The 15,611-nt window shown below is 39.0% G+C and overlaps 3 protein-coding genes across 8 annotated transcripts in view; 1 reads left to right on the top strand and 2 right to left on the bottom strand.

The window, feature by feature from the left end:
* Positions 1-150: 150 nt before the first annotated feature.
* LOC111261142 (3-hydroxyisobutyrate dehydrogenase, mitochondrial) lies at positions 151-4,715 on the bottom strand. Its single transcript, XM_022834414.2, has 6 exons — positions 4,413-4,715; positions 3,480-3,571; positions 2,813-2,953; positions 2,347-2,497; positions 1,798-2,008; positions 151-1,399 (listed from the first exon to the last, which is right to left on the bottom strand). Exons 1-6 carry the CDS (start codon positions 4,462-4,464, stop codon positions 1,081-1,083), a joined length of 966 nt encoding a protein of 321 aa, XP_022690149.1. The 5' UTR covers positions 4,465-4,715; the 3' UTR covers positions 151-1,080.
* A 2,325-nt stretch (positions 4,716-7,040) lies between these two features.
* LOC111261140 (polyisoprenoid diphosphate/phosphate phosphohydrolase PLPP6) lies at positions 7,041-15,488 on the bottom strand. Of its 6 annotated transcripts, none has more exons than XM_022834411.2 (5): positions 15,284-15,488; positions 10,359-10,521; positions 9,329-9,449; positions 8,525-8,771; positions 7,041-8,325 (listed from the first exon to the last, which is right to left on the bottom strand). In XM_022834411.2, exons 2-5 carry the CDS (start codon positions 10,515-10,517, stop codon positions 8,190-8,192), a joined length of 663 nt encoding a protein of 220 aa, XP_022690146.1. In that variant the 5' UTR covers positions 10,518-10,521; positions 15,284-15,488; the 3' UTR covers positions 7,041-8,189. The 6 variants fall into 6 exon arrangements, with proteins under 6 accessions (XP_022690146.1, XP_022690141.1, XP_022690143.1 ...); XM_022834406.2 differs by lacking the exon at positions 15,284-15,488 and adding an exon at positions 12,100-12,183; XM_022834408.1 differs by lacking the exon at positions 15,284-15,488 and adding an exon at positions 11,878-12,093.
* The window catches only part of LOC111261138 (uncharacterized), a 61,665-nt gene continuing 58,386 nt past the window's right edge, over positions 12,333-15,611 (top strand). The window contains exon 1 of the mRNA XM_086968579.1: positions 12,333-12,416. The gene's annotated coding sequence lies outside the window, so the exon portion shown is untranslated. The remainder of the gene's footprint in view (positions 12,417-15,611) is intronic.

The following is a 15,611-nucleotide window of genomic DNA, read 5'->3' as shown; positions in this document are numbered from 1 at the left end:
TCTAAGGTATTCCATTTAAATGTACATCCAGTTTACCCTAATATAGCGGAATAGAATGGAGGTTTTAATATAATTATAATATATACAAATCGTGTGACAGCACTTCAAATTTCCAAATTTACTCTTCTGTTAAAATTAGAACGCGATTGATTTGATGAATGAAATTTATAATCAGTTCAAGATCCGGTACTAAAAAACTCCACACAGCAAACGTCTCTGCGCCCCCTGTAGGCGCCTTACCTTCGCCACCACAACATAGATCAATTTCAGCCCACTTGTTTGTTCGAACGCAGTCATTTCTAAGTTGAATAATTAATTGATAATAAGTAAATCACTGTTAGACGCAAATCTCAGCATTTAATTCATATTCCTCACCAAGTGCCTCATAAATGGTCAAATACGATGGTCTGGTCATACTCTATTGCTGAACTTCATTTGTATTCGGTTTCAGTGTTTGCAAAAACAGGGAAGCTTTCTTTGGCACTTGTAACTTTATTGATTAAAATAACATCATGTACCTCGGCTTTATCTCATCCTAAAGCGAGAGCTAGTATATAGAAACGGCCATTATTTAAAACAATACAGTCGCTTTTAGCAACAACCAAAAGCGTAACTTTCACTTACCGTGCATCGTATCCTGCTAAACAAATTCCGTTTTCTTTATTACTTCTTTCCTACTTAAAACAAAACGCTGCGACAAAATCTCGATTTGCATACGGATAATACTGAATCATTTAATATGAAACGCTAATTCATTATTAGTAGAGCCATCTATCGAACTCACTTGCGTATGCGTACAGTCATATCTCATATCTGATATTGGATGACTCACCAATCGAACACAGGTCATCCTTGTTGTAAATATTTAGTTAATTTAACCATACTCCTCGGATATATACGCGCACAAGTTGTGGCTTCTATTTCAAACTGTGTATCCTCACAGCTGAAATACATTTAAGTACACGAAAAATTGTATTGAAAAAAGAATTCTATTAAAAACTTAGCGCTTTAGTGTTTTCCCATAGATCCCCTTGATTTTAGTGACACCACTTGTTCATATCCGATCGGTAATCCGCAGTATTAATCGTTCTTATTAGCGGCACTAATCAGCTGAAAGATGTATCCAAAATCTTTTCCTCCATGGCCCTGCGAACAAAGCATCCGGTACAATTGCAGAGCCAATCCGCCTAAAGGTGTGGGCGCCTCCGTACGCGTCGCGGCCCCCTGAGCCAAACTTAAATCTTTTAGCATCAGGGCTGATCCAAAACCGCCTTTGTAGTCATTCGAAGATGGCACATTGGCCATTACTCCAGGCACAGGGCTGTACAAGTCACTCACCCACGTTTTTCCAGAGCTCACATTCAGGATTTTATTCAAAACCGTTGGATCCAAACCCAACCTGAACCAAAATCGAAGATTATTTTTAATGTATAAGTATATAAGAAAATTGGCGGCTACAGCATGTTGAAATAGTTCCCGAATATACATCAGTCGCTTTTTGTTCAGGAGTAAGCCCCAAATTCCACGCATATCGAAAACTAACATTTCCTAAATATAAACTCAAACAAGAATTGTCAACCGCGCAAACACCAAACGACATTTATTTGTAAATATTTTTAATAAATAAACGAAAAGCAAGGTCAGATAAGATAGTTCATCGTTATCAACAGGCTACCTTATACTAAGATTATCACTATTTATTCGCTACGAACTGTCACTGTGAACAAATAAATAATCTGCAAAATCTAAACAAGCCTACTATCGTATCTAGTGCGTACAGAGCCAAAAGATACATACTTTATACCGAGGTTCATTGTTTCCGAATGCCCGACCATGGAAATAGCAAGCATCATATTATTGCAGATCTTAGCAGCTCCACCGCAACCCACTGGACCACAATGAATTGCTGTTTTCCCCATCTGCAGGAGAACCTCTTCCGCCTGGTCGATGTCTTCCTTGGCACCCCCCATCATGAAGGTCAGTGTTCCTGCTCGTGCCGCATTAACACCTTGTAGCAACCAAAATATATAATGATTTGAGATAAGTTCATGAGCACCCTTTCTCTCTGTTTTTTTATGAGCACGAGTTATAGGCAACATATATGCTGATCGCTTAATTTTTTTTTTTTTTTAGAATCATTATGGAAAGCAATAGGATTAGAAGCTAATATTCAAATTTCCAAACCGACAACTTCCTTCGAAATCGAAAAATTGACTCTTAATCAATCGACTATGCTTAGGTTGATGTTTTAGACTCCTATGATTTACGATGGCTGCAATACATGAGAGTAAATGCTGTATGCAAGCAAAAGTATAATATATATAACAAAGATAAAAAAGAAATTACCTCCGGAGACAGGGGCATCTACGAATTTGAGCTGGTACTTAGCGGCATGGTTTGACATCCGAAGTGAAAGATCGGGATCTACTGTACTGCAGTCAATGAGAAGTGTACCCTTCTTCGCTGAGCTGATCAGACCATCCGGTCCGGTTAAAACCTATTTAAAGACAGTGTAATGAAGGCCAACTAACGCTTGATGCTCAATACTTGTATTATGGCAGATCCCGTGTACTCAGGACCAATAGGTCCAATTAAATGTGTTAGTAGAGTTTCTGTGATTTTCGCATATAATAATAAAACGCTCCATAATCAATTCTGTTTTTATCAAGCGCAACAGCCCAGAATAAACGCAATAGGGCGATGCTAAATTTGATATCTTTCGTCGCAGTGTCGCGCCGAGTACCAAAACTTCACAACGGAACGAGTCTAGGGGCCACTATATGACAATTTGATTGATCGAAGACGTCTCTACCTCTTCGACGTGTGCGTTTGTAGGAAGCATCGTTACGATCTTGTCACACTGCTCTGCAACCTCTCGAAGATTGGCCGCAGCTCGGGCCCCCTGGCCCTTTAGAGTACTCAATGCATCAATTACTATATCGTAGGCTATTACCTGAAAATACAACAGGTATTAACATTTGATTGTTTTGCCGATTGCAAAAGGACGCCCGTAAAGACGGCGTAGTAGTAACGTGGCCACTTGCTACTTCGATGAAGTGGATTTGATACGATGCAATGTAAAGAAAATGAAAAATATTTGAAGTCAATGTTCTCAGAACTCGGCTATTGTGTGGATGTAATAGAACTGGGTTAGAAAGCGTCTAGAATCCTCAAAACATTAGCGATTTCGGTTTCGTACTTAATTGTAACTCGATGTACTATATTTCGATATTACATGTCCAATACCATTTGTACTTAGTTAGTATTTAATAATAATACTAGCTTCGTTAAAGTTCAAAGTACTGTAATGTGTAAGCCTTTTTTTTGTTAGGATTCCGCCTTGTATAATTTATTCATCATTTCAACTCGCCTATGTCAGAAGATAAAATCGTGTTCGAAATCTGGGGCTGTGAATATAATTAATAAATACAACTACGGCACAGCAACTCAATAATCAGTACCCGTAAATCTTCACTAACCTGTCGACCCTTTTGGAGAAGATTTGAGGCCATGCCAGATCCCATATTTCCTAATCCGATAAAGCCGATGGTGGCAACCTGCCGGAAACCACCTGTTGATCCATCATCAGTTTAACAGGTGACTGGAGTAATCCATGTAGCTCGATTATGTAATCTGTTTCACTATATTATGTAATCTTTTTCGGATGTATCCGAACAGGTGTACAGACAAGAAAAATCTATGTAGCAGAGCAGCACTATATGCACGCTTTTAATAACTAGATACACAAATTTGGTACCGTTGATTTCTGCTTTTCTACAAACCAATTTGAGTAAATCTTTAGCCGTCTCACATAAACGTTTAGGCCACAAAAGCTCACCCAGAAGATAAACTGAAGTTGGCAGTTTTGATAAGTTTGCGATAATCTCAAACTTTGCGATATCTCCAATGTTACACTGTCTCAAAGGAGATGTAAATTATGTTAAATACATTAAGCATTTTGGAATGAAATTATGCAAAGCCGCCTACAATCACATGTACACAGTATAGCTAGAAGACGTAGCAGCCGTAGGTAATTCTATAGGCAACTCATAGTTCAAGCACTAATTATACACATTTTGGAAGTACACAAAGAAGCATTTCTGCCTTCTCTTGAACCCAGGTTGGGTAATTAGAACAGAAACATCTGCGCCCAGCCGATTACTTCGATGACCAAGTTTTAAATACGCGGTGATAAGATAGGCGATGTAGTAATAGAAAACAAACTGATTTTAACATCCTCTGGCTCGATTACAGATTCTGTTCTATTGGATACACGATCACTGGCCTATTGTATGGTGTAATCTAAACTTCGAGATTCAGCATTTCAGTTGCATAGAAAAGGCACACGCACGTTTTTTTCCATTTTACTTTTTATTATATTTCATGTTTCGAATTCCAGTATGATTACTTACCATGAATATCATTGATTAGGTTCCTCCCTAGAATCGTTCGGTACGCAATCATCTTCTACTTTGAAAACCTGCTTTCGCTGTCACTTATGAGCTTTAGGCCGATTGTCACAAGTCATTTGTGAGCGTATCCAATAGAACCACCTAACACAACTTAGAGTACACTTAACAACTTCGAAAACATTCAAAAGATGCGTTCGTCCTGAATATGGTACAAATACGCCGATTCTGTTCCACTCGTAAACCGATAAAAGGAACAGCCGCAGTGAACAGCCGAATCTAGTGCATCTAGCGAGCGGCCGCTTGCTTGTTTAACCCCTCCTCAGCGATATCTGCTAAATTAGGACAGTTCTTGGGCGAAACCTTCTCTCCAAAAAAATGCTTTCGTATGGAATCACCTGTTCCAACGTCCTGAGACTGGAGTGACAGATGCAGCCGAGGATATAATTGTCTGCTAAGACTAGACGATTACAGATTTCCATGCTAGGCCAATCAAGTAAAGCTAAAATTGATATTAAAAATACTGCAAACTAATCGTTCACAGTATTACTTAGACAACACTTAATATTTATTTCAACAAAATACTATTTATTCAAACAAAACCTCGTCCTTATATAGCAATAGCGGCGGGAATACCTAGGATTATTGGTACGGTATATGTTTTTTTCTCACAATCGCTTCTTTGAGTAAACTCATGTAGTGGTCCGGCTTTTATTAGAGGTTTCTAGATAATACTATATATTATTGAAACTACTCCTTCTGAACCCTAAGATCATTCATAATGTGTGCCAATAAAACAGGATGATTTTCTTATATCACATTATCAGTGATATCTAATATGACTGAATAAATAAATCGGTTTTAATAGAGCATATATATATATATATATATATATATATATATATATATATATTCGTAAGCCTAAGTGTTCACGTGTTTCTTAAACTTATCTTCCGTTGCGCAGTAGAATATTTTTTACCGTGATATAACAACAAAATGCTACAAAGCGTTAAAAGCTGCAAACCACTGGAATATTCATAAATTTCACTAACGGAAGTTACATCTTCTAATAAAACGTTTTACCTGTTATGTATTGCGAGCCATCCCACCAATTTCATGATTATTTCAATCTCCCGAGAAAGACAAAGGCCACGGTGAGGAATGCTGAGTAAAGAGGAAATGTGACCTACGCCACACGGCCGACGCGCGCCTATACCAAACTGCAATTTTTTACCCGGCCAGCACTCCTATCGCGTGCTTTAGTTAACACGGAACTCCCTTTTTATTTTTTTTTGGATCTCCGCTTTCGTTGTTCTTGTTCGTTGTTTGTTTATCGATGACGTTTCAGAAAATACCAGCCATGAAGTTGTTAAGACCAACATGTAATTCAGCATCGATAATTTCCATTTCTGCGCACCAAATTTTGCATTGTCAGATATTCCAGGTTGGTTAGATGAATGTTCTCCGTAGTAGCCGTTGACCAAATATTTCTTATAACTCGGTGCATGAACCTTATAGTGAGGTTTCTATTTCTTTATTAAAAAAAAGTCTTGTTCAATAACGTCTAAATACTTAGTAGTTCGACCGGAGATAGCGAGGGAATTTTTTGTGAGCCGATGAACACTGGTTTAGCTATCGCTTGTACTGGACGACACTGTCCGATTAGATACGTGCGTTGAACACAAGATAATCTGTTTCGCACACGAGATGATAAACACAGTACTTTGTTTGACTAGAACATAATAAGTGATTGCACCTTCGTATTTTTTAAACTCGCTTCTCCCTTGATCTCAGTTAACTAAGGCACCCAATGATAGCCTAGGACTGCTAGACTGCTACAAGCAGATACAGCGAACCTTTCAAACTAGTTGGGCTTGAACGATGATTTTTAGTACGTATTAGCGGTACTTTTTTTCTCTTCGTAGGTTGTGGCAACCTCTATATACGTACGGTTTACGTTCCCATACGTAATTTCTCTATCTATGGCTTTTCGAAGCAAACCGATAGCGGAATATGCTATCTCACCAGTTGTTTTTTTTTTTTTATATAAGACCTCGTATTAACACGAGGAGCATTAGGAAGTTTCTCTATAGCAATGAGAACTGGAAACACAATTTGTTTCAAAATAGTAAAGCAAACAATGACTAAGTTTGACCTTATTGTTGTGAACAAGATCTAACCTTTTTGTGCCATGGCTATTCCTCAATGAAATTCACTAGATTTACTGCCACACTAGAACGCCACACGCAAGCCTTCTCTTGAGCCTGTTTTGCTATTAAGTAAAAGGCTGATTATATTTATAATAAAGGTAACGTCCAACAGTCAGCTGTTCCCTAATAGCTTCTACTTTAATATACAGTAACAATATATATTAAGCAAGCTATGCTATGCAACACATGTTTAGTACACGATTTTCCCACTAACGATATATGTGTATATCTGCGCAGACGATCCTGATAGCCGCGTTGGTGTCTGTAAACGGTGGTATTAGTATAAATATGTGCATATGATCATACAAACAACCATTATCTATGATCCAATACTCCTAAGACACCACGTTCGCTCACAAATTAGTCTTTTTACTACATCAAAACTTGATTTTTCTATAAAAAACTAACAACACCAAGACGCTGACCACATTATATCAACATCACAAATTTATTTCGCGTTCAGTGACCATACACCCCTCTAACATTACAGCTGATATATTAAAAGTTGACCAGGGGAACAAGTATAGTACCAATATATAGGATATAAATAACATTATTTAAGGTAACTAGGATTGCATCTGCAGCGCTTCATTCGACAAAGTATTCCAATTTCGCTACCATATTAACTCTTGCCTACATCGTACCTTCAAATTCCAGATGCAAACGATAAACAGCGCATACAAACTGATTGAAATTTTTCCATAATTGCAGAAGGGGGCATCGGCAGCACCAGTTTCTTTAGTTCTTACTCACTCAAGTTTCGCGTAAAGCTTTCATTGCTGGAACCGACACATTTTGCTACCCGGTTATATTGTATGCTCTGTTAAAGTTAAAAAACGTGTTTTTATTCGGTAATTCGTACAGCCTTTATTTTGTGCCACTATATTATCTCGGTGAATAAAAATATTTGCGTCTTGTTTTACGCTGTTTGGGCAATGAGTGTATAGTAATTTTAATTTAATAGTAGCCATTTGTTTTTTCTATAGTGAAAGAAAAGCTCTGACAGAGTAGCAGCGACCGGAAGGTTGTTTTAGATGCACATTTCGAATTGTTGCTTTCCACATAACAACAATGCGATAACTGAGTGTGTCAGAAAAATGTACTATGAATTATCGCAGAGTAGAAAAAGCTGTACGCATAAAAGTTTCATTGCTCACGTTACTTTATTGGTATTAAAGTGACGTTTAATATTAGAGTTCAGGCCTCGGTCGGCCTGGAGGGCTTGGTAAAACGCTACGAAGTTTCGATTGTTTCAAGCATTAGTTCTATACAATCCTCTCCTTAGCATTATGTGCCATTATTACCAACCAAACCATTATTACACGCTTCCTTACACCAAATTGATTGATGGTAATGAAAATTTGAACGTTAAGGTTACTGACCTAAGCATATAACTTACAGCCTTATACAGAAAGTACGCTATTCATGAGTTAAGTAGGCTTATCTTTGGGCCTGTACAGACGCAACCTAAGCTATATCGGCAAGGCTCAGATCTTTGTTTACTCACATCTTACTTCATAGGCGCTATATTTATGCATACAACAACATTCGTTAACGGAAAAAGGCCGGCTCATTCGTCGTTGAACTGTCCCGCGAAAAATCCTTCTAGCGCGGCCACATCAGCCGCGTCCATCCACACAGCCTGAATGAACCAATTTACCGCATAGCCAATGGGCACTCCGGCGACTGCATCAAAAATAAAAAACCTACAATAAAAGAACATTTATTAGTGAAGCGTGTGTTCTTTAAGCATGTATATTCATAAAATATAGGATGGATTAGAATACATTCATTTGACCGTATTTATGAACTTATAACTTGAACATAAAAAAATGAAAAATATATCACACTATTTGTTTTTTGTCGTCTCATTGTTTGCTTTTTAAGACACGCAAATTATCTCACCTGCCCAGAGCGATTTTTGTGAGCAGCATGAGCACAGCCCACGTGAGGAACGCGATGGGAACGAATGCTATGAAGTCCTGCGAAAGAATTATTAAAAAAATCATCGTTGCTCGTGATACGAAGCCAGACGGGAAGCTAAGGTTTGTTGAAGAAGGATTCACTTCGTACTGCTGGCGGGTTACCCCAGGCCTACGCCGACGGCACGCAGCCTTCACAAATGCAATTACAAGGACGTCAATCAGCATGGCTGATAAGGACACAGAAAACGAAAACGAGAAAATCAACGACACAAAAATAATTGAGGAAGCACAATATGATTAATATAGACGTGTAACATGAATGTCAATAGAAATTATACATAACTGAAGTCGACAGTTAACTGGCCTCTGTTATTCGAACGCTAGACGGGCATTCAAATAGTCTTCATCTTTTATATTCTCTCTCATTCAGTGAATCTAAAAACTTAGTTAAAGTAAAATCTAATTTCATATCTGATAATGTCCAGCTAAAAATTGTTTTTACTCATTGTCGCGCTATACAAGTTGTCTTACCAAATTTTCTGATGTCTAAATTTAACCATCCACAGCTACTGACAACGGGGTGAGGTTGATGTTGATGGAAAATCATGCAGATAAAAACTACGGTACTGTTGAACTCAAGGGAAAGTAGTATTATTTGATATTAAAGGCATTTGCTGGTAGCTAAGCTCGAGTGGCACTGTGGACAATACAGTTATAGTAAATAGCGTTGAACTCTAAATGCTAAAATGCAAGTAGAATCTTCGGTTTAATTCATGGTACTTACCAAGGATAATATTCGTGAAGAGAGTTTTCGAAGCCATCGAGATGCTCATGTACCAGAAGAAGAGTGCCAAGGCAAAGCACATCAGTGTATGGGCAGAGTACTCAAACATGCGAAGTTTGTACTAAAAACAATAAAAAAAGACAAAAACAAAGACAACTTCGTTTTTTCTTAGCTAACTTGACAGGATAGTTATCTATAACGACAAATACAAAGACGAGGAAATATCAAATAGCTTTGAAGTGTAGGCGTACTTTACGGATATTTACATTGAATATTTTGAAGGTTACATTGACTAGTCGTCATGAGATTTTATACTGTGATATATCGTTACGTAACTCCAATATCTAAATTCTTAAAGAACCTTGCCCAATTAATCATGCGAACAACCACATTAACAATAACCAGACATATAGAGTCTAGACTTTTCAAAGATCTACGGACCCATTTTGTTCTTCTTGAATTACTCTGTTATTGCTATGAGCAGCGCTGAGAATGAACTTACATTACAAGTTTGCACACTCGCGCTTACAGAATGAAGAACATAATATTTCTCCTAGTATCAATTATATAAAATGTCGTCTTAAATTCACCTGGCTTTCTGCTGTCGTCTTTGATCTTAAAATTACTTGATCGTCTATTAATTCATCTGCTTAATTTAAAATTTAAAATAATTAGTTGCACTGGGTAGCCGGAATAAATTAACTAGCACACTGTATTTATCGATACGGTTATTAACGTTACGATTACTCTCGTTAGATGACGACTGATAGCAAATTTATACGGACATAACGGACGATGAACGGCTGCGGAGCCTCAACCAGCGGAGTAGGACTAAAAGCACATAAAGAAAGCTATAATAGGATAGGTGCGAAGGCAGCGTTACATTTGTAAAGGAAGAGATGAGATTTTTTTAGTAAAGAGAATCTTATATGGACAAGTAGCGCATCTCGAACGAAGAATTTTATCCCATGTATTTTATACCTTCCCGTGCATTGGATCAAAACAAATGCGTGAAAAACAGTGGCCATACCTGCAGATGACCAAGTAGTGAATCCTCAGTAAAGGCAAGAGCCAACCTATACGTGAGGGCCTCATCAAGTTTCTTCAGCTGCAGCAGAATTGGATTTCGTTTCCAGCCCTCAGGCGGAAGGAAGTCCTTCTTAGCCTGATCGATATCCAAGGAAGTCATTTTTCTGAAACACGTTAAACACAAATTTGGTTATAAAAATGCTTTAAAAATTTTTCGGTAGATATATATATTTCTTGCTAAAATAAAATTGATAGCATACTTTCTAATTCGAGAAGTAAAACCTTAGCAGCTAAGTATCTATATGGAACATAAGCTAATTGTAAAGAGAATCATGACGTCAAGCGATACAGTGATATCATCATAAAAACTATGTGCTTATACTACTTATTTAAAACACAGAAATATAGAAGACTAACTAAAAAAAAAAACAGATACATAAAGTATTTGTTCCGAGTGTCGCACCAATTGTCACGACTAATTCGACACATCTGTTAAACGTTTGCCCTATGAATACTACACGATCTGTAGTCCAACAACAGAACTATACAATTAAGGAGAATAAAGTTATTATTTATACAACAATCGATTTACAATGGTGCTATTGCTATGCGTACTAGCTGTTTTAACTTTCGAATCAACTGGTTTTAGCGCTTAGCTTTGAAACCCTCTAAACAGCGTATGCATTCAGGCCAAATATAAGATGAACAGGCAACAACTTCAAAGACCACTCCCTAATCTTTAGTACCACCTAACCAAATAGAGAGAATTCAGTTCGCGCCGTTTTATCAATCAGTAGGTGTAGTCACACACCGTTTAAAAGGTTCACATAAATAAAGTACCCTCCATGCACTGGCGCAAATTGTCTTTCGGTCTAGTTGGCTGACTAATATGTTCTATTTACTTAAGACGCTGTATGCACGTGTGGCTGTTTTTAATGTCTTTTGTCCCGCAGAGCGACCAAAAATAATGATAGTGGCAATTATGCCGCTGCTGATACGCAAATTTGGACGAATAGAGGGCGTTTAAGATTATAATCTTTCAGCTTACTGTACCTACCTAGATGAAATCGCACGTTACGTAAGCAAAACCACGCGTCTCGATCACCTATTCGAATAACTCGAATAATAATAATCTGACTTTTCTGCTACTGTCTTTTCATTTCGCTTAGAAAAATTACACTGGAAAGCACGATCTATTGCACGTACGATACACATCTACGAAGCTACGAAATAACAGCGAGCACCCAGTTCGATTCCTAAACAGAAATCATATTTAAATGCGAAGACGCTCTTTTGTACGAAATTTGTTCTGCCCGCTTCTGGCCAGTTGCAATGACACCTCCTGTAACCGCGGAACACCGATTCAATAGAGTTGTGCACACAAACAGTGAAAACTACCAGAGAGGTCACCTAAAACTTTCCCAGCCGGATACCGGCCACAGCTATTTTTTATTGAAGCTCGCGCTACCCGAAACATTCACATTTACACACACGGAACTAAAGTACCGAGCGGTACCTACTTACTAAGTCTCCCTGTTCGGACCGCCAGACTGAGATAAGGAGTCTATAAAGTTTAGCAAGCTCCACGCAATTAACTCTTTGCACTAACTACGTTGTACACTACGCTCTATAGCATATCCACATCTGGCACAGTTCGGGTAAATAAACTATGAATATCGTTTCCTCTTCGTGTTTTAAGACGAACTTCATACGATAAAGTGAATATTAGAACAACATCTTACCGGAATTGAGACGGCGGAACCTTTCGAAGAGGCAACCAGAACAGATGATCTGCTTGTGTTTACATTTGACGTCACCGGAACGTAAAACTTTACTGGAATTTTTCTGCTGCGTGACTTTTGCTGATAAGTCGAACTAGGACGAAGAATTGCTCACAAAAGTGCTTCTGTGATAATTGATCTTTAGATAAAGCTAGAATTAAGACGGATTCTAATTCGCGATAGTTTGCCGCGACAGTCGATAGAGGGCGCAGCTGAGGATAATTTCGTCTGCGAGGAACGGAGCGGTCACTGGGCCCAGTAAACACGTTTGTGAAAGAGTGAGTACATTTTCACGTTTTCTGTTAAATTCTGGTTAGTTAATATGAAATACGTGCTATTCTATATGCGAACAGATGGGGGCACATGCTCACTGTACTTCGGTGTCAATTGATTTGCTGAAAAGTTCAGGAGAACGATATCCGACAGCGACATGCCGCAGACATGTGGCCGCACTGTCGTTTACTGCTACTGTGGAAGCTGGGGTAGTCCCAGCCCAGCAGCTAAACACACACGTTGCCGGCAGCGTTGTCTTTTTCATACATAAACTATATTGACATATTTATAAATGTGTAAAGTTAACAACGTAAAGTAACTTGTGCTAAAAATCAGTATGAGTTTGATGGGAAGGTGTATACAAGGCAAACATTTTTGGGGTCTCATGGCTTGCTGCTGATATGGCTGATAGGAAATGGAGTCAGAATAGAAAAATTGACAGCACAAACTAACGCAACACAGAGTTGTATAGGATTGGGCTGATGTCTAGCGCTGCTGCTACTGGATGTTTACTGCATCGTCAAGTGCAGGCAAGTTGGCTTGGTCTGATTGGTTTTGGTAGAGATGCCCCACTTGTTTGTAGTGTTATTTGGTCAATGTCTAAAACTAAATTCTATCGACACATATAGTAGTACGCTTGAAAAGTGTATATGTCAAATAAGTACACGACGGATACCATTATCTAATGTGGATGTTACGCAATCATTCGTAGTTAATCGATAATATATTATGCAAAATAGGTACATGTTTTATGGGTATGTATATGACGTTGTTTTTTCATAGTCTTACTATCATCTTCATTCAAATAGAACTCCTAAATATGGAGAGATAAATATTTCGTGACCTATACACCAAGCATCTCTCTGACGGTATATTGTGCATGATAACTGCTTTCGATACAAAAGTTTCTCTAAAAGTAATAGTGAAACAAGTGAGTAAAGGAAAGGAGATACCCGAAGCCTAAATGCGCTAAAGGAGGTTACCAGACTATTGCCCCTCTGCTAAATCTCCACCGAGAGTTGCTTGAGACCACGTGACTACCTCAGCTGCAAAGCATCAAACATTCTGCAGAACGGATGTGCTTCGGAACCCAACCAATTATTGGACGTTGCCCAGAAGTGCGCGTGACCAATCTATTTTGTATTGTGTTGCATATAAAAAGTGGTCAAAGTACGTTCTAAAGGTAGAGTCAATTCAACCTATAACTAAGTTGGAGTTATCGATCGTTTTATGATCCTCTCGTATCAAGTGTATGTTGTGTATTCGCGTGTACTCAGATACTCTTGTGGCAAATCGTGATTCTCTACTCGAAGGCCAGTTTCCACTGAGAATGAACTAATAGGTCTAATTACTTGCCTAATGACCATGCAGAGCAACAATCAGGTCAGTTGAGCGTTACTGTATTACTATGTAAAAATCTGTTATACATCGAGTTCATATTCAAGTACAATGCTATAATCTGCCGATGGCATACGTCTGGTCTTGGCAGCCTGACAATACATATCCAGCATCAGCAACAGTAGCAATGCTGCTGGTTTTCGCTTTTGGATGGTACCATACCATAATAAGAATGTCTCCATCTTAGTGGTCGTCGGCAGCGGCGGCGGCGACCAGTACTAACAACAGCAAAAGTTGCTCACCGTGCCGCCGCAGCAGCAACACCAGCAGCAGCAGCAGCAGTAGTAGTAGCAGCGGCGGCCACGGCGATGATCTACAAGAACTATTTCTATTACCTCGACTAGAAGGACCGCCGGCATAGGTAAACCGTGGGCAACTATGGATAGTTCTCTCGTCTTCGAAGCGTCTATGGTGTGTCCGGAATTACTCTGCTGGTGGTCATAGAGTAGTGTTTTACTGGCGTTGCTGCCTCCTTGCCGGTGGCTAGAGACACAGGCCGCTGGCTTCAATCGTTGCTTGCATTCATTTGATTACTCCCTTTATCCCCTAGCAACAAAATACTGCTATATTAGCTAGCGTCCTGCTGGTTATCTGGCTGGCGTATGTTGGAGCTATGGCTGTCTCTATTTCGCCGACTGCTGTCTTCGAATTGAACATGGCTGAGCGAAGTCGTTAACTCAAGTCGTCATAGATTAACGTGAACACAAGGTGGTAATATTCGTGCCCTTTGACCTGCCTTTATTGCTTTCGACCAGTAGTGCATATTAGAGCTTAGGTCAAAATAGGCGTCCCCACGCAGAGTGGGAGCAAAAATTATAGTAGCAAGTAAATGATAGGATGTTACCGTATTGCGTTTTTTTGGAGCGATCATCTATTTTGGCGACATAAAACTTCCATGTGTCCAACTATTACAGATTTAGAGTCGCGCATTTGGTTGGAAATCCAAAATTGAAGCCCAGCCTTTGACTTGGGTCTGTTTTTTATAAGAAGGTTTTTTCTCTTCTCAGTTTTTTTCTCTAGGATGATCCAATTCGATAAGAGTCAACACCTTCGTTTTTTTTTACTCTTCATAGCAGAAAGATGGAATTTTGCCGCGTTTTTTTTTGAATTGCGCACTTTTGAGTCACTATGCAATTCAACTCGGACGTATACAGTGACATGCCTCGGATCCAGGTCGTACTGCGGATAGAAAAATCGATATATTGACGGTAGCAAACGAAGGATTACCATAATCAATTCATAGGTTTTTCAAAATCCAGAAGTGCATTATAGATAGCACCCTAGACCAGCAGATTCTGATTTGTCTATAAAGCTGGATATGCACAATGCACTTTTGCACCGTATCGGACTGTGTGGACGGCAAAACGTATCACGACTATGATCAGATGACGTCATGTTTAGTGTGAACATCGAGATTGCAATTTCGAGTCTCAAAGAGAAGCTTCTTAAGGGATGAGATAAATTAAAAACAAACCTTTACGCTAGGTACAGTTTCCATTTGATTTTCGCCTATCTACGATATTGCCACGCTTATTCCTTGCCAGTCGTCAGTTAGCTTTCACTCAGTCGCTCATTGCTGCTATGCCCTATATGTCTCACACACCTTCGCTCTCTTTTTCGGCTCGTGAATATACCATTGATATCACTAGATGGATTGACACACTCCCGAGGTCAGACTTCTTTTGGGTCTATCACTTTGTTTTGGCGGTGCCCAGTCGCTTTGTTTCGATTCTTCCGTTGCAGCTGTTAACTCACATATGGCTTCCTGCCTGGTCGGCGGCCGGTGGAGTGCGCATGTGTCA

The sequence above is a fragment of the Varroa jacobsoni genome, unplaced genomic scaffold, assembly GCF_002532875.2.
Source record: "Varroa jacobsoni isolate VJ856 unplaced genomic scaffold, vjacob_1.0 scaffold_523, whole genome shotgun sequence".
Classification (NCBI taxonomy): Eukaryota; Metazoa; Arthropoda; class Arachnida; order Mesostigmata; family Varroidae; genus Varroa; species Varroa jacobsoni.
This window is presented reverse-complemented; position numbering and strand designations above follow the sequence as displayed.

Excerpts from the sequence above, each read along its gene's own strand:
- LOC111261142 (XM_022834414.2), bottom strand. The coding sequence starts at position 4,464 with ATGATTGCGTACCGAACGATTCTAGGGAGGAACCTAATCAATGATATT. Across the intron at positions 3,572-4,412 it reads CCTAATCAATGATATTCATG|GTGGTTTCCGGCAGGTTGCC; the intron begins GTAAGTAATCAT and ends ATGGATCAACAG. Across the intron at positions 2,954-3,479 it reads TTCTCCAAAAGGGTCGACAG|GTAATAGCCTACGATATAGT; the intron begins GTTAGTGAAGAT and ends TTGTATTTTCAG.
- LOC111261140 (XM_022834411.2), bottom strand. The coding sequence starts at position 10,517 with ATGACTTCCTTGGATATCGATCAGGCTAAGAAGGACTTCCTTCCGCCT. Across the intron at positions 9,450-10,358 it reads CACTACTTGGTCATCTGCAG|TACAAACTTCGCATGTTTGA; the intron begins GTATGGCCACTG and ends TATTGTTTTTAG. Across the intron at positions 8,772-9,328 it reads CTTCACGAATATTATCCTTG|CCATGCTGATTGACGTCCTT; the intron begins GTAAGTACCATG and ends TGTCCTTATCAG.